Source organism: Elephas maximus, chromosome 20, assembly GCF_024166365.1.
Source record: "Elephas maximus indicus isolate mEleMax1 chromosome 20, mEleMax1 primary haplotype, whole genome shotgun sequence".
NCBI classification, from domain to species: domain Eukaryota; kingdom Metazoa; phylum Chordata; class Mammalia; order Proboscidea; family Elephantidae; genus Elephas; species Elephas maximus.
In genome coordinates, this window is record NC_064838.1 from 6,775,906 (window position 1) to 6,798,105 (window position 22,200).

General features: G+C 41.4%; 1 protein-coding gene across 2 annotated transcripts in view; it reads right to left on the reverse strand.

Annotated features, from left to right (window-relative positions):
* The window catches only part of DPP6 (dipeptidyl peptidase like 6), a 1,223,128-nt gene that overhangs the window by 39,491 nt on the left and 1,161,437 nt on the right, over window positions 1–22,200 (reverse strand). For both annotated transcript variants that reach the window (XM_049862671.1, XM_049862670.1), the window contains exon 17: window positions 5,810–5,857. In XM_049862671.1, the coding sequence (XP_049718628.1) occupies window positions 5,810–5,857 (48 nt within the window). The remainder of the gene's footprint in view (window positions 1–5,809; window positions 5,858–22,200) is intronic.

The window sequence follows — 22,200 nt, forward strand, 5'->3', positions numbered from 1 at the left end:
AGTGAAGTGACTGGTAAGCTATTTCACACCAAAGCGATTGATGCATAAAGAGCTATTATGGATTGAGTTATGTCCTCTCAAATTATGCACTGAAGTCCTGGTCTCCATACCTGTGGATGTGATCCTGTTTGAATACAGGATTTTTCCTCTGTTAATGAGGTCCTACCAGTGTAGGGCGGGTCCTAAACCTAATCACTTCTGAGTTATAAAAAGAGCAGAACAGACACAGAGACACACACGGGGAAGACAGGTGCCAAGGAGCACCGAGGATCACGGGCAGACACCAGAAGCTGAGAGAGAGGCTCACCGAAGGAATCGGCATGGCAGAGACCTGATTTGGGTTTTCAGTATCAGGAACTGTGAGAAGATAAATTTCTGTTCTTCAGAACTACCCCTTCTGGTATTTGTGTTACAGCAGCACGAAGTAACTAAGACAATGACCAGTAATTATTCCCCAGATCAGTCCTCTCAGGATGTGGCAAAGGTAGCCACGAATTGCCATCCTATGTTCACTTTTTTTTTCCTTATTATGATAGTGACTGCTACCAAAAAATCCGTTGCCGTCAAGTTGACTCCAACTCATAGCAACCCTATAGAACTGACTAGGACTGCCCCATAGGGTCAGTCCAAGAAGTGGTTGGTGGATTCGAACCGATGACTTTTGGTTAGCATCTGAGCTCTTAACCACTGTGCCACTAGGGCTCCAGTGACTGCTAGTATTCACCAATATTTGCTTATTCTTTCCCTCTTATTGAGTGCCATAGAGTAGATTCCGATTCATACTGACACCATAGCTCAGAGTAGAACTGCCCTGTAGGATTTCTAAGGCTGTAGTTTTTGTGGAAGCAGACTGCCACATCTTTCTCCCAAGGGGCTGCTGTAGGTTTGAACCATCGACCTTTCAGTTAGCAGTCGAGCACTTAGCCACTGTACCACCAGGGATCCCTTCCCTAGCTAGTTATGTTGCTCAGCTTCTCTTGTCTCTAAATGGGACCATGTGACTGAACTCTGGCCAATGAAAATGATGTATGCCGCTTTTAGGCCTCAATATAAAGAACAATCCCACATGACTGACCTATTTTCTCCCTTCCTGTCTACACGGCAGTAAGGAAAGATGTGAAGACGATGTGAAGCCACAGTCTAGAGGGAACATAGATCCCCAGGCTCCTCCCAGGACAGCAACCTAACTAGGAACACATAAATTGGACTTTGTGTGAGCAAAAATAACCCCTTGTTTTGCTAAGCCACTGAATTCTGGTGGTGTTTGTTGCAGCAATTATTTAGTAATGATATCCTGGAGTTGCTCAGTAGTGCAGTAGTTAATGCTTTCAGCTGCTTACTAAAAGGTTGCAGGCTCGAGTCTACCCAGAGGTACCTCTGAAAAAATGCTTGTTGATCTACTTCTGAAGAATCAGCCACTGAATACCTATGGAGCACAGTTCTACTCTGATTCACATAGGGTCGCCATGAGCCAGGATCAACTTGACTGCAACTGGTCACTGATTAAGGAAACCCTGACTCTTTTTTGAGCTGGCAAGAAGCCCAGCCACGAGACATTCCCTGCATACTACAAAACTAGGAGTGAACGTGTGACTAAACTGTAACAGTGACAGTGAGCTGTAAGCAGATGTGCTGTGTGGCACTTGTTGGAAGACAGCCTGAAGGGAACTGTTTCTGCATAGTAAAGCCCCTGTTTCGATCTTCCCTTTCTTCCATCTTCCAGCCTGAAATGCAGACATGAGATCATTTTTTATCAAGAAGCAACCTTGAGGTGAAAGCTACAAGCTGAAGATAGCAGAACAGACAGACAGGGCAGCGGGCCCTTGAGGGCTGGGAAGCTTCGAGAGTAGTCTCTGAAATTTACACAAGAGAGAATTATCTCCCATCTTGTTTAACCATTTGCCATCGAGTCAAAGCTCAGTTGCAAAAGTTAGTGCGCTCAGCAGTGAACAGCAAGTTTTGAGTCTACACAGAGACACCTCATGATAAAGGCCTGGTGATGTACTTCTAAAAAATTAGCCTTTGAAAACTTATGGAGTACAGTTCCATCTTGTTTAAGTAACTGCTATTTTAAATTTTCTGTTACATGGAGCCAAACGCAATCCTCATTTATATAAGGGATTTTTATATTTTGAAAGAAGCCTTCATGCAGATATAACGTCCTAACCAAAAAAAACAAAACCCAAACCCATTGCCGTTCAGTTGTTTCCAACTCATAGCAACCCTACACGACAGAAGAGAACTGCTCCATAGGGTTTTCAAGGAGTGGCTGGTGGATTTGAACTGTTGACTTTTGATTAGCAACCTGAGCTCTTAACCACTGTGCCACCAGGGCTCCAATGTCCTAATGCACAGAAATATCTAATGATGGAATTCTAGGCACTGTATCAAGCATGTGGGAAAGCAGGTGTTTAGGAGATCTTGGTGCTGCTGAAACCACCGTGTCTGATTAGAAAACAGACCCTGAACAAGATGACACCCCTCTTCTCCTTTCAGCGAGGTGTGGGTGCTACGGTCAGTGAAGTCACCTTTAATGACTCTTTTTCCAACTTAACGTGGTGTCAGCGTGGCTTAAATCAACATTCTGATCGATTCTGGAACTGTACTGAGACAGAGAAATGCAGAAATGTCCTCAGAGCTTGAATTAGACTATGGGAAACCAGAGCTCAAATATAACTGTAAAAATAGGCTTGTAAAATAAACGCCATAAAAGTAATTCTACACATCCCCCTGTGATATAAACACCATCCAGTTTCCTAATCATCAGCACTTCGCTGAGATAAAGTACAAGGGTGTCACGTTCAGGTTCACCAGTGGATTTCACACAGAATAGGGTGGAGCACTGAACTGTGATACCAGCTTCCATCCTGTGTGCGTAAGACACTTTACTTCTCTTCCACTGTGTCCCACCTAGTGGCCTCTGAGAACCACAGTCATGGTAGTGATGCTTCAACTGCAAACAACAAAACGCTTCTTCAGGATCTCTCTTTGCTTTTGGAGCTCCACAATGGAAACCGGATGCCAGTCTCGGATCCAGCTCTGTCAGTCCTGACTGGGTTGACTGGTTAATGCAGCCAATGACCAGACAGGTGGGAAGAGTGGGTTGTTTGGTTTCCCAGTAGAATTAGTAAAACATCTCAGAATTTCGAGAGCATTTGTATCTTGTAATTGCTTGCTGGGAGGACATTTGGTAAATTCTTGCCTGAACTCTACTCCAAATCATTGCCTGACACCTCATCTATAGAAACTTTGTTTTTGTAAGTGGAATACATAAAATGTTTTCTCAGCATTGTTATATACATCCAAGATACAAGTCTGCTTCATTTTCATTCCCACAATGAGCCTTACCCAGCAGGCTGTGGGAACAGTGGGAACCATTCGCTGCTTTGGCACTCCTGGCCTGCAGGGTCCTCAGGGACATGCTCACAGCCAGGCCTGGTGGCTTACATGGTAAAATGCATCCTCATAAAGTCGGTGCTGCACGAATCTTTTGACTCAGCTAGATTAACAACATCGCCCCAGAGAAGTCAGTAATAGACGTGTTCAAATGAGTGGCTTTCCTAAAAGCCACATTGTTTTTTAAAACCTAGAGATAGTTTTGTGCTTTTACTAGGCCACAGGTTAAAATAAACAAACAAAACAACAACTTATTTTGAAATAGTTACAGACTCAGTGAGGAACAAAAGTAGCACATGGAGTTGGCGCTGGTGACGTCCGGTATGGCCGTAGTGCGATATCATAGCCAGGAAACAGACACTGGTCTAAGACTGTTAACTAGGCTGCAGACCTTGTTCAATGTTCACCAGACCATAGATCTTTAAGAGGGGGCAAATGTCATAAAATATCAGGAAATTATCTATCTGCTCTTGAGTTTTAACAAAATTCAAAATGAATTATTTTTCTTAAGAAAAAAAAAAGGATGCCATAGTTAAGGCTCTGTGAAATAGTTTCAGTTTCTAAAAGTGAAAATCAGAGTTAAAGGGTCCAAGTATGAACATTTTTTAGAAGGTCGTTATGCTGGGGGATGTCTGCTTCACCCCAAAGGACACCACGCTGTGGGGTGTAAGTTCTAACCCAGACACAGGAGGTCAAGCCTAGTCCAGGGCTCCTCACATCTGTGTCCACTGGAGTGGGCATCATGTACGTGTGTGTGTGCATGTGTGCGTGTACGTGTGTGTGTGTGTGTGTGTGTGTAGTGAAGAGTGTGGAGAAGTCCAGGCAATTCCTCCTGAAACCCACTGGAGGACACTGCCCCTATTGAACAGATAGGCCACTCCCCGAGGCTTGGAGGCACCTGGAATGGTCCCCAGGTGAGGCTGGAGCTGAGGCCTGGGACCAGGTAAACCTCCTCACCAGGAAAACCAACCCATCCTCTGGGAAGAGGATGCAAGGCCACACAGCTTGTTATCAGTGCCTGCACCCTGTCCTAGCCTCACAAACATTTGTAGTATTTTTTGCATCCATTCTGACATCCATTTTGGGGCGGGGGGGGAGCATTTAAATGATTTCAAAACCTACTTTCTTTTTGATTTTATTGCTGCAGGTATTGTAATTTTAATTTCTAATAACTGATAGTTTTTCACAGGGCTTCAAACTGGTTTGTTCTAGTTCAAACTCCTGCTGAGAACTTACACTTCTAACAAGCTCCCTGCAGAAAATTGCATTTCCACCCCAGATATACTGAATCAGAACCTAAGTGTTAACGAGATCCCCAGGTGATTCTTACCTGTAACTTCCTGGGAACTTGTTAAAAATGCAAATTCTCAGCAGGGGTTGGAACCAGAAAGAACTAGTTCGAAGCCCTGGTTTCGCAGAATGTTATCATTATGTGGGGTTATTGCTTAAGTAGTCTCTTTAAACACATCTATTTTCCCAGTTTAACCACCTTTTCACCAGTGTCTAAATATGCTTTTGGAGGTCTCCTCTCTATAAGCTTTCCTTCCCTCGCTCTTGCTAGTGCTTGAAATACTACCACGGGACAGAAGACTCAGGCGCCACCTCTACCTGGCCAACTTGCTCTCCACCAGCAATGCCAACTCACTCCCATCACAGGCCCTGGGGGAGTCGAGTGGGCTGAGTTCTTAGGGGAGGTGGATCCAGGTGTGGGACCACAGAGGGAGGCTGTGGTGTCCTGGCGGCGGGGGGAGGATCAGGGGAAAAGAAAGAAATGAGGGTCCTAGGGTCTGGGGTGGAGTAGGACCTACAAGGAAGGGGACAGAGACCCTTTTACGCTCAGTTCACTGAAGGTCGTTGGCCTAAGACTGAATGTAGCATTTCAAATCCACCACATAAACACACAAGGCCACGTGGCATGCCTGCTTCGGGCTCCTTCAAACGCAAACACACTATGTGCTTCTCAAGTGACTGCAAAGCTCCATCCCTGGCACACAGCCACATGCCCCTCCATGCTGCAAGGGTGCACCTGGCCCACAAAGGGGGCTCCTAGTAAACCCAGCCTCTGCTGTTCTAGGAGGAGGGCTGGGCCAGTGCCTCAGGCCACAAACACCTGAGGGGTGGCTGCTCAAGCCCACCTAGCCTTGGACTCTGTTCGGAGCATTCTAGAAGGGACAGGGTGGCTCTGACACTGAGCCTCTGCATGTGGAGGGTGCTGAGATCCCCGTGGTGACTCTGCCCCTCCTTCCCATCACATTTCATCAGAATTGTCAATCGCTGGGTTCACTTCAGAACTGTCGGAACACAATCACTCTGTCTCCGAATAGAAAAATGTGGACCGGATTATTTTATAATGCATTTTGCTTCTATCTCCCAAGTCTCAGGAGGCTTTAAGAAAAGACCAAGTGGTACTCACTTTTCTTATCTGTGGTGTTATGTACTGTCACCGTGGGAACTCCAGGACCTGTATTGGGGTAGATACAAGAAACCAGGAGAGAAAAAAAACAGCTATTAGTGGAGGACTAGAAATGGACAGCAGCCTCGGTGATATTTAGATTTGTAAACTCTGCAGAGCTGTCTTCACGGAAAAGCAATTAATGGAGGGATACAGTCAAGTAGGGTCCAGGCCTGATGGTTGGGCCAGGCCTGAGGATCAGGCCAGGCCTGCTTTTCTAATTTTGTACACATGGTAATTACACCAAACCCAATAAGAACACTAAATTTTTAGATTATCATAATGGCATAAAGCAGCATTCCACAGAGCGCTTCCATTTGGCCTATACCCTTGTAACATCATTTTTGCTATCCAGACACAACTCCCATGCTGGCTCGGGTGAGTTCTAGGAAATTACCATGACCTCAGTACTAAGTCACCCTTTTCCAATGTCTTCTCTGACTCCTCCAGGAAGGAGGTCACATCTTCCTCTGGTTTCTCATAACACTTTGTAAAAAAAGTTATTAATCTAACAGGAATATTTTTCAAATATTAAACTCGATGTTTCCATTTCTACCACCTATTTGTCAGCTTATCATACTGTTTTTTTTTTTTTTTCATACTGTGGTGGGTTTCATGTTGCTGTGATTTTGGAAGCTTTGCCACTGGTATTTCAAATACCAGCAGGGTCACCAGGGTGGACAGGTTTCGGTGAAGCGTCCAGCCTAAGACAGACTAGGAAGAAATGCCTGGCAATCTATTTCCAAAAATCAACCAATGAAAATCCTAGAGATCATAACAGAGTATTGTGTGACTTGCTTGGTTTGGACTCATCATCAAAGGGATCAGTTGCTGGAGGTGGACATCATGTTTGGTGAAGTAGAGGGCCAGCGAGGACAAGGGAGACCCTTGATGAGATGGACTGTTACCATAGCTGCAGTGAGGGATTCAAACATGCCAGTGATTATGACGATAACGGGACCGGGCATGTTTCATTCTGTTGTACATAGGCTTGTCATGAGCCAGGTTTGACTCGAAGGCAGCTAACAGCATGTTTCAGTTATCCTTTCGACCACTTTACCTTGGAGCTCTTTAGGGCTGTCATGAAACTTCGGCAGCCCCTGGTCAGTTTTGAGTCTGCGAATTGACTTCCCTGTTCTCTTTAGCAAAAAGACAGTCCAGAAAGAAAAAAAAAAAAAAAAGAGGAGAGCTTTTAAAATTATTTTTATATCTTTTTTTTTTTTAAATAGTAAGGGCAGGCATGAAGACTTTTCTAACCTCATCTGCTCCGCTCACCTCCTCCACTCATTGTTTCAGCTAGCTGGCCTCCCTGCAGAGTCTTAAATATACCAGGCTTATTCCCACTTGTACCTACCGATGGCTGTGCCTGCGGTGCTCTGCCCCAGGACGTGTGTGTGGCTTGTCCTCCCCTTCTTTTAAGTCTCTGCTCAGATGCCTTCTGCAATCACCCAATCGAAAAGAACACCTGTCCACTATCATACTGCAGCCCCTACCCCCTTATCCTGCTTCATTTTTCTTTGTAGAGCTCAGACCACATGGTATAGTGTTAGGACACTGTAGTATGTAATTAACAGTGCCTTTGTTTAAAAAAAAAAAAAATTTTTTTTTTTCTTATTTTTTTTTTGGTCCTTCCCCTCAACTGCACCAGAATGTGAGCTCCATGACAGTTGAGAACTTATTTACTGCTGTTTCTATCCTCTAGAACAGTGTTTGGAATACAGCTGGTGCTCAGTCATGTGGAGTGGGCAGGAGCAGCTCAGACTGGACAGGAAGAGGGAGCGGGCAGGCTGCCCTTGTGGCCTGGTGGACTGTGGGAGAGTGGAGGTAGATGGTCGGAGGGAGATGGGTTCCTTGTGGGAACACTGCAGCCTGGGGTGCAGCTTTTGCTGTACTTTGGGTGGGACTCTGGGATGCTATGAATTCACAGGGGATGGCCACATCAAAGCTGGAAGACATATAATATCTGGATAGAGGAAGTGCTGGATTTAGCTTCTCTGGGGTCATTAACAGAACTTCTCATGTGACAAGGAGCTGAGTTGGGAGCCAGGGAATCTGCCATGCATCCCCCTGTGATGAGGGCTTAGAGATTTTCCTACATGGGCATACTGTGGAATGGACATCTAGTCCAGGCCCAAAGAGGATGTGGTGGAATGTCGAAGAGTATTCAGTGTCATGGAAAGGTGTAGTGAGGTTGATTCCTCCAAGGAGCACCTAGGCCCTGGCTGAGCTGGAAGACAGCCAACTGTGGGTCACACAGCTATGGCTGTGATAGGCAGATGTCCTTAAACTGCCCAGGGACTGGATCAGGCATGGCCCAGCACACATCAGAGTGCAGGAAGTCCTCGGTCCTGTGTCCCCACCATGGCCCTGCCCTATGCACCTGAGACAGGCTGCCAGAAAAAATACAGGATGTCCCGTGCCACTAGAATTTCAGACTCACAATGATAACTTTTTAGTTATAAATATGTCAGGCAACATTTAGGACGTAACCAAAAAATATTTGTTGTTTATTTGAAATTCAGATTTTTCTGGATGCATTTTTATTTGCTAAATCTGGCAACCCTACTCAGGAGAAGAAGGTAAGAGAACAGGGTCTGAGAATCTACCCATTTATACCTAAAGAAACAGCATTTATGAAAAAGGATTTAAACACTGGCTGTATGTTTGAATTACTGAATCGAACTAAGTTTCCTGACTCTAAGATCATTTCCCCCCACAGGGACTTCATGTGAAAGAAGGGATCAGTTAGTGAGAAATAAAAATCTACATTTATTTTCTCTGCACATTTCAGGGCAAGTAAATTTGCAAACAGAGCATATCTCACAGTCTTATTAACAATGTAAACAATGATTATCTATTTAGCGCCCTGGTGGCAAAGTGGTTAAGAATTCAGCTGCTAACCAAAAGGTTGGCAGTTTGAATCCACCAGCTGTGCCTTGGAAACCCTATGGGGCAGCTCTACTCTGTCCTATACAGTCACTATGAGTCAGAATTGACTCGATGGCAATGGGCTTATGTAAAAGACACTCTGTGAGATGCTGTATATAAATTTTATATAAATTTCTCTTCCTCTAGCACCTTGGCAAAGAAGATGTTACTAATCATATTTTACAGATGAAAAACACAGGTTTAGAGCACTTTAAGTTTTTTGTCTCATCCATGTAATAAAGTTGTTGAGCCTGGATTAGTCCCTTCTCATTTTTTAATTCATAAAGATAATACATGTTGCCACAGTAGTCAAAACAGCCTGGTACCGGTACAACAACAGATACATAGACCAATGGAACAGAATTGGGAATCCAGACATAAATCCATCCACATGTGAGCAGTTTATATTTGACAAAGGCCCCAAATCAGTTAAATGGGGGAAAATACAGTCTTTTTAACAAATGGTGCTGGCATAACTGATCCATCTGCAAAAAACTGAAACAAGACCCATACCTCACACCATGTACAAAAACAAACTCAAAATGGATCAAAGACCTAAATATAAAATCTAAAACGATAAAGATCATGGAAGAAAAAATACGGACAATGTTAGGAGCCCTAATACATGGCATAAACAGTATACAAAACATTACTAACAATGCAAGAGAGAAACTAGATAACTGGGAGCTCCTAAAAATCAAACACTTAATGCTCATCCAAGACTTTACCAAAAGAGTAAAAAGATTACCTACAGACTGGGAAAAAGTTTTTAGCTACGACATTTCTGATCAGCACCTTATCTCTAAAATCTACATGATACTGCAAAAACTCAACAACAAAAAGACAAATAGCTCAATTAAAAAATGGGCAAAAGATATGAACAGATACTTCACTAAAGAAGACATTCAGGTAGCTAAAAGATACATAAGGAAATGCTCACGATCATTAGCCATGAGAAAAATGCAAATCAAAAGTACAATAAGATTCCATCTCACTCCAACAAGGCTGGCATTAATCCAAAAAACACAAAATAATAAATGTTGGAGCGGTTGTGGAGAACACTTAAACACTTAAACACTGCTGGTGGGAATGTAAAATGGTACAACCACTTTGGAAATCAATTTGGCGCTTCCTTGAAAAGCTAGTAATAGAACGAAAATATGATCCAGCAATCCCACTCCTTGGAATATATCCTAGAGAAATAAAAGCCTTTACAGGAACAGATATATGCACACCCATGTTCATTGCAGCACTGTTTACAATAGCAAAAAGATGGAAGCAACCAAGGTGCCCATCAATGGATGAATGGATAAATAAATTATGGTATATTCACACAATAGAATACTATGCATCGATAAAGAACAGTGATGAATCTGTGAAACATTTCATAACATAGAGGAATCTGGAGGCATTATGCTGAATGAAATTAGTCAGTTGTAAAAGGACAAACATTGTATAAGACCACTATTATAAGAACTCGAGAAACAGTTTAAACAGAGAAGAAAATATTCTTTGATGGTTATGAGGCGGGGAGGGAGGGAGGGAGGGAGAGGGGTATTCATTAATCCGATAGTAGATAAGAACTACTTTAGGTGAAGGGAAAGACAACACACAATACAGGACAGGTCAGCACAACTGGACTAAACCAAATGCAAAGAAGTTTCCTGAATAGACTGAATGCTTCAAAGGCCAGCGTAGCAGGGGCAGGGGTTTGGGGACCATGGTTTCAGGGGACATCTAAGTCAATTTGGAGAGTGGCGCCTGGGGTCTTAAACTCTAGCAAGTGGTGCTCTAAGATGCATCAATTGGTCTCAACTAACCGGGAGCAAAGGAGAATGAAGAACACCAAGGACACAAGGTAATTATGAGCCCAAGTGACAGAAAGGGCCACATAAACCAGAGACTACATCAGCCTGGGACCAGAAGAACTAGATGGTGCCCTGCTAAAACCGATGACTGCCCCGACAGGCAACACAACAGAGAACCCCTGAGAGAGCAGGAGAGCAGTGGGATGTAGACCTCAAATTCTCGTAAAAAGACCAGACTTAATGGTCTGACTGAGACTAGAAGGACCACAGTGGTCATGGCCCCCAGACCTTCTGTTGGCCCAGGACAGGAACCATTCCCAAAGCCAGCTCTTTAGACAGGGATTGGACTCGGCAATGGGATAGAAAAAGATGCTGGTGAAGGATGAGCTTCTTGGATCAAGTAGACACTTGAGACTATGTTGCCATCTCCTACCTGGAGGGGAGATGAGAGGGCAGAGGGGGTCAGAAGCTGGTGGAATGGACATGAAAAGAGAGAGTGGAGGGAAGGAGCGGGCTGTCTTATTAGTGGAAGAGCAATTAGGAGTATACAGCAAGGTGTGTATAAATTTTTATATGAGAGACTGACTTGTAAACTTTCACTTAAAGCACAATAAAAATTAAAAAAAAGATAATACATGTTTTTGTAAAGAAATTCAAGCACTGAAGAAAAATATAAAGTGAAAAGTAAAAGAATTCTCTCACCCCCACTTCCCAGAAGTAATCCAGGTGTTTCTAAAATGTCCTAAAATGTTCCTTTGTATACATGTGGCCATATTTGCAAGATAAGCAAGTATTTTTGCATATTTGCACATAAGCAAATGTTTTAATTATGAAATATTTGAAATATGTACACAAAAATAAATAACATAGTAAAGATTTGCATTTAAATATCAAAGGTTCATCAAATTATAACATTATGCCATATTTTCCTTGTATTTTTTTATTTTTAAGAAATAAAACCTAATCGATAGGTTTGAAGGTACTTGTTCCTTTCTCTAAACTCAGTCTTCTTACTCTCCAAAGGTAACCATTATTTTTTTTAATTTAATTAATTTTTTTGTTATTGTTGAGAATATACATAGCAAAACATACATCAATTCAACAGTTTCTACATGTACAATTTAGTGACATTTATTACGTTCTTTGAGTTGTGCAACCATTCTCACCCCAATTTTCTGAGTTGTTCCTCCCTCTTTAACATGAACTCACTGCCCGCTAACGTTCCTGTCTAACCTTTGGAGTTGTTGTCAATTCAATCCCATACAGATACTTTTCAAAAGAGTATAACCCTCAAGGCAGGCATTGTTTTTAAGATGACTTCAGGGAATATTTTGGTTTAAGGTTTAAAGATTATCTCAGGGCAGTAGTTTCAGGGAATCATCTACCCTTCATGGCTCCAGAAAATCTAGAGTCCACGAAAATTTGAAATTCTGTTCTACATTTCCCCACCTTTGATAAGGATCCTTCTATGGAATCTTTGGAAACCCTGGTGGCATAGTGGTTAAGTGCTACAGCTGCTAACCAAGAGATCAGCAGTTCGAATCCGCCAGGCGCTCCTTGGAAACTCTACGGGGGCAGTTCTACTCTGTTCTATAGGGTCGCTGTGAGTCAGAATCAACTCGATGGCAGTTGGTTTTTTTTTTTTTTTTTTAATGAAATCTTTGATCAAAATGCTCCGTAATGGCAGCCAGGCACCATCCAGTTTTCTGGTCTCAGGGCAAAGGAGGCAGTTGTTCATGAAGGCAATTAGCCACACATTCCATATCCTCCTCCTAAACCTGACTCTCCTTCCTCTGTTGCTCCAGGTGAATAGGGACCAATTGCTGCGTCTTGGACAGCTGCTTGCAAGCTTTTGAGACCCCAGGCACTACACAACGAACTAGACCAGAAGCACTAAGCACATAATTAGGCCAATTAACTGGGATTTCCCATGAAACCATAACCCTAAACCTCCAAACCCAGGGACTAAATCCCACGAGGTATTTGGTTGTGTATAAGCAGCCTCTGCAGCTATTCTTTTTTTGTCCTTGTTGTAAGTATACCTGCCACACAACTTTTGCCAGTTCAACTTTTTACAGGCATTAACAGCAATTACAATAATTGCCTGTGCAAACCCACCCTTAATCAGTGCAATTTTCCATCACCATTAACCCTTCTTTTCCCCCTCCCTTCCACCCCTGGTAACCACTAATAAACTTTGGTCTCTGTACATTTGCCTTTTCTTGTCTTTTTACATAAACAGTGAGGTCATATAATATTTGTTCTTTTGTGATGGGCTTATTTTGCTCAGCATAACGTCTTCAGGCTTCATCTGTACTGTAGCATGTATCAAGGCTTCACTTCTCCTACTGGCTGAGCAGTATTCCATTGTATGTATGTGCTACATTTGGTTTATCCATTCATCTGCTGACGGGCATTTAGGATATTCCTACCTTTTGGCTATTGTGAATTGTGCTGCGATAAATACTGGTGTACAAGTCTCTTTTTGAGTGTCTGCTTTCTTTTGGGTATATACTTAGGAGTGGAATTAAAACAGGGAGCAAAGGCCCTGAGATCAGAGGGTGCCTGTTTGAGAAATAGCGAAGAGACTGGTGTGGTTAGAGGAGAAGCAAGTAAAAGAGAAATAGACTACGCTGTCAGGGAGGTAATAGGGGTTGAGTGCGGAACCTAGAGACTTAGTAAGACAGAACAGAGGGGCCCCCAAATCTGCAAACAAAGTAACAGGAAATGGGCCAGGGCTCAGAAACAAAGCCATTCCCCAGAACAGTAGGGCAGGGTATCTAAAAATAGCCACAAACTTTTTTAAAGTCGCCTTTCAGAAGCAGCTGGAGAAAACCAGCCCCAGAGACATGTGTAGAACATCCACCTGTGACGGCTGTGTGACCTTCTACCAGGGGCAGTGAGGGGCTACAGCCCCAGCCGGGGATTTGAACCTGGGGAGCGAGAGACTGTACAGGTGTGACACCCCATAATAAGTCCTGCTGTGACTCCCAGAGGCCTCTGGGACAGGAGCCATCTTGGAAAGCTGCTGCACGCACCTTGGTTAACATATCCCTGCCTGTGCCTATGAATAAATATGAATCTTTTCCCGCCCAAGAACTTTTAAAAACTCAGGCCATCTTTTGTTCTGTGAGATGAGGGTAAGTGTTGCTCTAGGCCTTCCTTGTCTCCGCTTGCAAGCCTCTTCAATAAAGCTTTGCTTGAGTGGAAAACTACGTGCCTTACCTGCTCATTCTTGACCAGTGAGAGGCAAGAACCTTTTTCCAGTAACAGAAGTGCTGGGCCATATGGCAGTTCTATTTTTAGTTGAGGAGTAGCCACACTGTTTTCCACAATGGCTGAACCATTTTGAATTCCCACCAGCAATAGTTATGGATTACAATTTTCTCACATCCTCGTCAATGTTTTGTGATTTTCTGGTTTTTTTTTTTACGTTGTAGCCATCCTAGTGGGAATGAAATGGTATCTCACTGCAGTTTTGATTTGCATCTATCTGATGTCTAATGATGTTGTGCACCTTTACATGTGTTTGGTAGCCAGTAAAAGGTCCTCTGGTGAAATGTCTGTTCAAGTCCTTTGCCCATTTTATGATTGGGTTATTTGTCTTTTTCTTGTTAAGTTGTAGAATTTTTATATATATTTTGGTTATTAGATTTTTTATCAGATACATGGTTTCTGAATACATTCTCCCAGTTGGTTGCTTGTCTTTTCATTTTTGGTAAAGTCTTTTTTTTTAATTGAACTTTAGATGAAGGTTTACAGAACAAACTAGCTTCTCATCAAACGGAACACACATTGTTGTATGACTTTGGTTAACGAGCCCATGATATGTCAACACTCTCCCTTCTCAACTTTGGGTTTCCTATTACCAGCTCTCCTGTTCCCTTCTATCTTCCAGTCCCTGCCCCAGGGCTGGTGTGCCCCTTTAGTCTTGCTTTTTTTTTCCATGGGTCTGTTCAATCTTTGGCTGAAGGATTAACCTCAGGAGTGGCCTCATTATTGAGCTGAAAGGGTATCCGGGGGCCATACTCTCAGGGTTTCTCCAGCCTCTGTCAGGCCAGCAAGTCTGGTCTTTCTTTTTGAGTTAGAATTTTGTTCTCTGTTCTTCTCCAGCTCTGTTCGGGACCCTCTATTGTGATCCCTGTCAGAGCAGTCCGTGGTGGTAGACAGGCACCATCTAGTTGTACTGGGCTCAGTCTGGTGGAGGCTATGGTAGATGTGGTCCATTAGTCCTTTGGACTAATCCTTCCCTTGTGTCTTCAGTTTTCTTCATTCTTCCTTGCTCCCAAAGGGGTGAGACCAGTGGAGTATCCGAGATGGCCGCTCACAGGCTTTTAAGACCGCAGGTGCTACTTGGTAAAGTCTTTTGATGAACAAAAGTTTTTAATTTTTATGAGGTTCCATGTATTTATTTTGACTTTTGCTGTTTGTGCTCTTGTTTTTATACTAAATAATCCATTGTTAAAAGCTAGGCATGATAGTGTTGCCCCTGCTTTTTCAACTAAGAGTTTTATGGTTTTAGTTTGCATATTTAGGTCCTTAATCCATTTTGAATTTGTGTTTGTGTATGGTGTGAGGCATGGGTCTTGTTTAATTTTTATTGAAGACCATTCCTACTCCATCAAATGGACTTAGCACCCCCTTGTCAAAAATGAGTTGACCATAGATGTGCGGGTTTATTTTGGACTCCCAATTCTAGTCCACTGGTCTATGTGTCTGTTGTTATACCAGTACCAGTCTGCTTTGATTACTGTAGTTGTAGAGTATGTTTTAAAATCAGGAAGTATGTGTTCTTCTACTTTATTCTTCTCTTTCAGTGTTGCTTTAGCTATTTGAGGTGTCTTGTCATTCCATATAAAGATGAGGATGGGTTTTTCTATTTCTGTAAGGAAGGCTGTTAGAATTTTGATCGGGATGGCATTACATCTATAGATCTCTTTGGGTAGTACTGACATCTTAACAGTATTCAGTCTTGCAACCCCTGTACATGAAACATCTTTCCATTTATGTAAGTCTTTTTAAAGCAGTGTTCTTCTTTCAGCAGTTTATATATTTTTCATTGTATAAGTCTTTTGTATCCCTGGTTACATTTATTTTCAGGTATTTTTATTCCTAGTTGGAAAACTGGAAGATGTCAAAAATGAAATGGAACACACGAAGATCCATATCCTAGGTATTAGTGAGCTGAAATGGACCGGTATTGGCCATTTTGTATCAGACAATCATATGGTCAGCTATCCCAGAAATGACCACTTGAAGAGGAATGGCGTCACATTCATCATCAAAAAGAACATTTCAAGATCTATCCTGAAGTACAACGTTGTCAGTGATAGGATAATATCCACATGCCTACAAGGAAGACCAGTTAATACGACTATCGTTCAAATTTATGCACCAATCACTAATGCCAAAGATAAGAAAATTGAAAATTTTTACCAACTTCTGCAGTTTGAAATTGATCATACATGCAATCAAGATACACTGATAATTACTGGTGATTGGAAACAAAAAAGAAGAATTGGTAGCTGGAAAATATGATGTTGGTGATAGAAGTAACACAGGAGATTACATGATAGAATTTTGCAAGACCAACGACTTATTCATTGCAAATACCTTTTTTTTTTTTAATCAACATAAGAGGCGAGTATACACTTGGATTTCACCAGATGGAATACACAGGAATCAAACTGACAATATCTGTGGAAACAGACAATGGAAAAACTAAACATAATCAGTCAGAACAAGGCCCGGGGCTGACTGTGAAACTGACCATCAAATGCTCATATGCAAGTTCCAGTTGAAGTTGAAGGAAATTTTAAAAAGTCCACAAAAGATAAAATATGAGCTTGAGTATATCCCACCTGAATTTGGAGACCATCTCAAGAATAGATAGGATACTAATGTTCAAAGGCAAGGTGCATTGTGGGATGACATCAAGGACATCACGCACGAAGAAAGCATGAGGTCATTAAAGAGACAAGAAAGAATGAAAAGACCAAAATGGATGTCAGAAGAGACTCTGAAACTTTCAAAGAATGGGAATTCCAGAACTGCAATATGCAGATGACATAATCTTGTTTGTTGAAAGCAAAGAGGACTTGAAGCACTTACTGATGAAGATCAAAGATTACAGCCTTCAGTATGGATTACACCTTAACATAAAGAAAACAAAAATCCTCACAACTGGACCAATAAGCAACATCATGATAAACAGATAAAGTATTGAAATTGTCAAGGATCCCAATCAACATCCACGGACGCAGCAGACAAGAAATCAAAAGACATACAACACTGTGAAAATCTGCTGCAAAAGACCTCTTTAAAGTGTTGAAAAACAAAGTTGTCACTTTGACGACTAAGTTGTGCCTGACACAAGCCATATTTTCAGTTGCCTCATATCCATGTGAAAGCTGGACAATGAATAAGGAAGACCAAAGAAGAACTGATGCATCTGAATTATGTTGGTTAAGAATACTGAATATACCACAGACTGCCAGAAGAACGAATAAGTCTGTCTTGGAAAAAGTGCAGGCAAAGTGCTCCTTGAAAGTGAAGATGATAAAACTTTGTCTTATATACATTGGACATGTTAACAGGAGGGACCAGTCCCTGGAGTAGGACATCATGGCAGTAAGGTAGAGGGTCAGCAAAAAAAGGAAGACCCTAGATGAGATGGATTGACACAGTGGCTGCAACAATGGGCTTAACTGTAGTAACAATTATGAGGCTAGCTCAGGACTGGACAGTGTTTCATTCTGTTGTACATAATATCGCTATGAGTTGGTACAGACTTCGGCATCTAACAGCATTTTATTCTCTTTGATTCTATTTTTAATGAAATTGTTTCCCTAATTTCTCTTTTAGATTTTTCGTTGCTGGTGTACAGAAACCCAACTGATTTTTGTTTGTTGACCTTGTACCCTGCAACTTTGCTAAATTCTTCTATTATCTCTTTAAGTTTTCTTGTGGACTCTTTGGGATTTTCTATATATAGGATCATATCAAATTATTTCTATGATCCTATATATTTTCTATAGATATAGAATATATAGGATCATAGAAATAATTTTACTTCTTTTCTAATCCTGCTCTCATTTTCTTCTTTTTCTTGTCTTATTGCTCTGGTTAGGAGTTCTAATACAATATTGAATAGAAGTGGTGAGAGTGGGTACCTTTGTCTTGTTCCTGATTTCAAGGGAAAGCTCTCAGTCTTTCTCCATCAAATATAATGTTGGCCGTTGGCTTTTTCACATATGCCCTGAATCATACTGTGGAAATTCCCATCTATTTCAGTCTTCTTTAGGGTTTTCATCAAGAAAGGTTTTCAAATGCTTTGTCTGTATCCATAGAGATGGGCATGTGGTTCTTTTCCTTTGTTCTACTGACGTGGTATATTAAGTTGATTTTCTAATGTTGAACCATTCCTGAATTCCTGGAATAAATCCCACTTGGTCATGGTGTATGATTCTTTTAATATGCTGTTGGATTCTGCTCACTAGTATTTTGTTGAGGATTTTTGTATCTATATTTATAAGAGATATTGGCCTGTAGTTTTCTTTTCTTGCGGTGTCTTTGTCTGGTTTTGGTATTAGGGTTATGTTTGCCTCATAGAATAAATTAGGGAGTATTCTTTAATTCTCTATCTTTTGGAAGATTTTAAACAATATTGGTGTCCTGTGTTCTCTAACCATTTGGTAGAACTCTCCAGTGAAATCATCTGGTCCAGGACATTTTTTTTGGCCGGGGCCGGAGGGGAGGCTATCACGGTTTCAACTGCTTCACTTGTTATGGGTCTGCTAGACTTTCTATTTCCTCTTGAGTAGATTTGGGTAGGTTGTGTCCTTCTAAGAACTTGTGCCATTTCATCTAGGTTATACAGTTTGTTGCCGTACAGTTGTTGTTCATAATATTCTGTCATAATTCTCTTTATTTCTACCAGTCAGTTGTAATGTCCCCTCATTCGCTTTGGTTATTTTCATCTTTTCTTTGCCAATTTAGCTAAAGGTTTGTCCATTTTATTGATCTTTTCAATGAATCAACTTCTGGTTTTATTGATTCTATTGTTTTTCTGTTTTCAATTTTATTTATTTATGCTCTGCACTTTGTTATTTCCTTTCTTCTGGTGGTAACCATTATCTTGAAGTTTGTATTTATCATTTCCCTCAACATTTAAAAGATATTTTGTTGCATGTATTTGTATACATAACAACATATGTGTAATATATATATATCCACCCTCAATGAGACGGATTGACACAGTGGCTACAACAATGGGTTCAAACATAGCAATGACTGTGAGGATGGTGCAGAGCTGGGCAGTGTTTTGTTGTGTTGTACATATAGGTTCACTATGAGTGGGAACCGACTTGATGGCACCTAACAAGAACAGTATGTATATATTATTTATATACGTATAGTCAAGTGCCAAATAATGTCTGTTTGGGCGATGTCCAACTACATATACATCTGTGGTCTCACAAGTTCAGAAATATTGATTGCAGAACAGGATGTAGCCAGACATAGCGAACTCAACAGCTTCCCACGGTCAACACGGGTATCTCATCTCTTTTGTATACAAAGTGATTGTGCTGCCAGGCACCCTTTTGTTGTTATGAATCATAGTATGTGCCTCAAATTTTTAATATAGTAGGTTTTACAGGGGTTGGTTCATAACTATGGATTGTATGTAAGTTGGACATTTGTAACCCAGGGACTGCTTGTGTATAATATGGTGTTTGCACAACGTCCAAATCTCATGACATCCTATTTCACAGAACATATCATGGATGTTAAGTGACACATAGCTGTATACATATGTAGTATAATATAGCATATGACGATGTAACATATCCTATATGGTTTTAGTATATAGTCTGATGATAGCAGGTGTTTGCCTGAGGGCCAGGCAAAATGGGTGGGAGCATGAGTAAGTGCAGGTCACTGGGTGGCATGAATGGTTTGTGCTCATCTACTAACCTAAAGGTTCATAGTTTGAACCAGCCCAGTGGTGCTGCGGAAGACAGGCCTAGCGATCTGCTTTTGTGAAGATCACAGCCAAGAAAACCCTATGGGACAGTTTTACTCTGTAACACAAGGGGTTGCCATGAGTCAAAATCAACTCAACAGCAACTAGTTTTTTTTTTTTTTTTTAAACAATTGGTACAACCACTTTGGAGAGAATCCCACTTCTGTGAATACATCTCAGAGAAATCCCTGTACATGTGCACAGGAGACAAGTAAAAGATTGCTATTAACAGAAATTTTGTAAGATTAAAAACATGAAATCACCAAGACATCCATTAACAGGAAAATGTAGGCCTTTCTACCTAGTCTGTTTTAGTCTGGAAGCTGCGCTGAAACCTGTCCTCCATGGGTGAACTTGCTGGTATTTGAAATACAGATAGCATAGCTTCCAGTCATAGCAGTATGTCAGCCACCACAGAATGACAAACTGACAGATGGGTGATGGAGTGCTGAGGGTGGCTGCCTGTATTTACACAGTCTGAATTTTTTAAGAGCTACATCTCAACCCTGCCATCATCACTGCTATTTTAACATAGAAGACTTCTTTAGAATAGGCAAATATAAACAATATGAAAAAAATTACAAAGAGGATACTAAACAAAAGTTAAAAAACAACTCCTATGTACAATTTTTGGAAACTCTGGTGGTGTAGTGGTTAAGTGCTATGGCTGCTAACCAAAAGGTCGGCAGTTTGAATCCACCAGGCACTCTTTGGAAACTCTATGGGGCAGTTCTACTCTGTCCTATAGGGTCTCTAGGAATTGGAATCAACGTGATGGCAATGGGTTTGGTTTTATTTGGTTTTGGATGTGCAATTTTATATCTATGATCATAACTTAACTCCATCTAACTCATCCAGATTCCTGCCCTAAGGCCAGATCCTTCCTGGAGCTGGTGTGAACTTCTGGGTGTTTGGGGCAGCCTGTGGTCCAAAGTGCTTGGGCTCTCCTCCTTTCAGCCGCCATCTTGCTTCTCTGGCCCAGGTGGTCTATATTCACTGCTCTCTGTCTATGTGAGTTACAGATCACCCACTGACTTCAAAATTATATGATGGTTAGGCTCCTGAAAATTGGCAGGTAATTTAGAAAAACACCTAAATCAACATGGATTTTCTCCTGAGTAATAAGTAAAAAGTAGAATATTTCTAATTTAGAATCAGATAACTTGGCATTTGTGATACTTTGACTAGATCAGGTTAATGTTTATCTGAGACTGCTATAAGAAAAGAACATGCTAAACACATTAACAAGATCTTGGCCTGGATTCTAATACATAAAGGGGAGCACTGTAAACCCATTTTAAACAATTAAGAATCTTTTTACTAATGCATCTTATGAGGCCTTTCACCCATTAAAGTATTCACCCATTAAAGTACATTTTAAGTAGGCCTTCTTTACTTTTATTCTCTTTTTCCCCCCAAAATCTTATATACTTCTAGCCAGTAACTAACTTATTTAATTTTTTTTTTGCATAATAAAACACCAGTTTCTATTTTTTTCCATAATAGAAAAACTACCATGAGTAGATTCCAACTTATGGTGACCCCGTGTGTGTCAGAGTAGAGCTGTCCTTTACAAAAGGCTGTGACCTCTTGGAAGTAGATTGTTAGGCCGTTCTTCTGAGGTGCCTCTGGATAGATTTGAACCACCAACCTTTCAGTTAGTAGCCCAGCCCTTAACTATTTGTACCTCCCAGGCTTCCATGAGACAATCAGCTCTCCATCATCTGTGCACAGATTATTTATATTATGGCTAAAACCAAACCAAAACTAAACCCATTGCCATCGAGTCAATTCTGACTCACAGTGACCCTACAGGACAGCGGTGAACAGCCTCATAGAGTTTTCAATGAGGGCCTGGTGGATTCCAACTGCTAACCTTTTGGTTAGCAGTGGTAGTTCTTAACCGCTACACCACTAAGGTTTCCATATTATGGCTAAAGCCTCGGAAATCTTGCTTTTTGCTTTATAGATGGGCAGAACCTTACAGGACTCGACTTAATTGTTATTTTCCTGACAGCTCATCTTCATAGTTTCTTTTTACTTTGCACATAATTCAATTAAACAAATATATTGAGCTTCTACCATGTGCAAAGGAGCCCTGATGGCACAATGGTTAAACACTCGGCTGCTAACTGGAAAGGGTGGTGGTTTGAACCCACCTAGAGGCTCCTCAGAAGAAAAACCTGGTGATCTGTTTCCGTAAAGATTTACAGCCTAGAAGATGCTATGGGGGCAGTTCTACTATGTCATATAGGGTCACTATGAGTCAGAATTGACTCAATAGCACTCGACAACACCATCGTGTACAAAGTACAGTGTTAGGTATAGGAGAAGCAGTAGAAACAGTTGAGGCCCTTGTCTTCATGAACTCAGATTCTCGCAGAAAAGACAGATGTGAACAAACATATGCTTTGATACAACATGATCAGTACAAGCCCCAGAAGTAGGTATAAGGTTTGGAGATCCCCACATCCACTCTAATAAGCGGGGAAATAGTAAGGAGACGTGGTTCTAGTTACAGCTCTGTTACCAGCTACTTTGTGATTTTAGGTAAGCAACTTCACCCCTCTGGGTCTCAACTGCAGAATGTA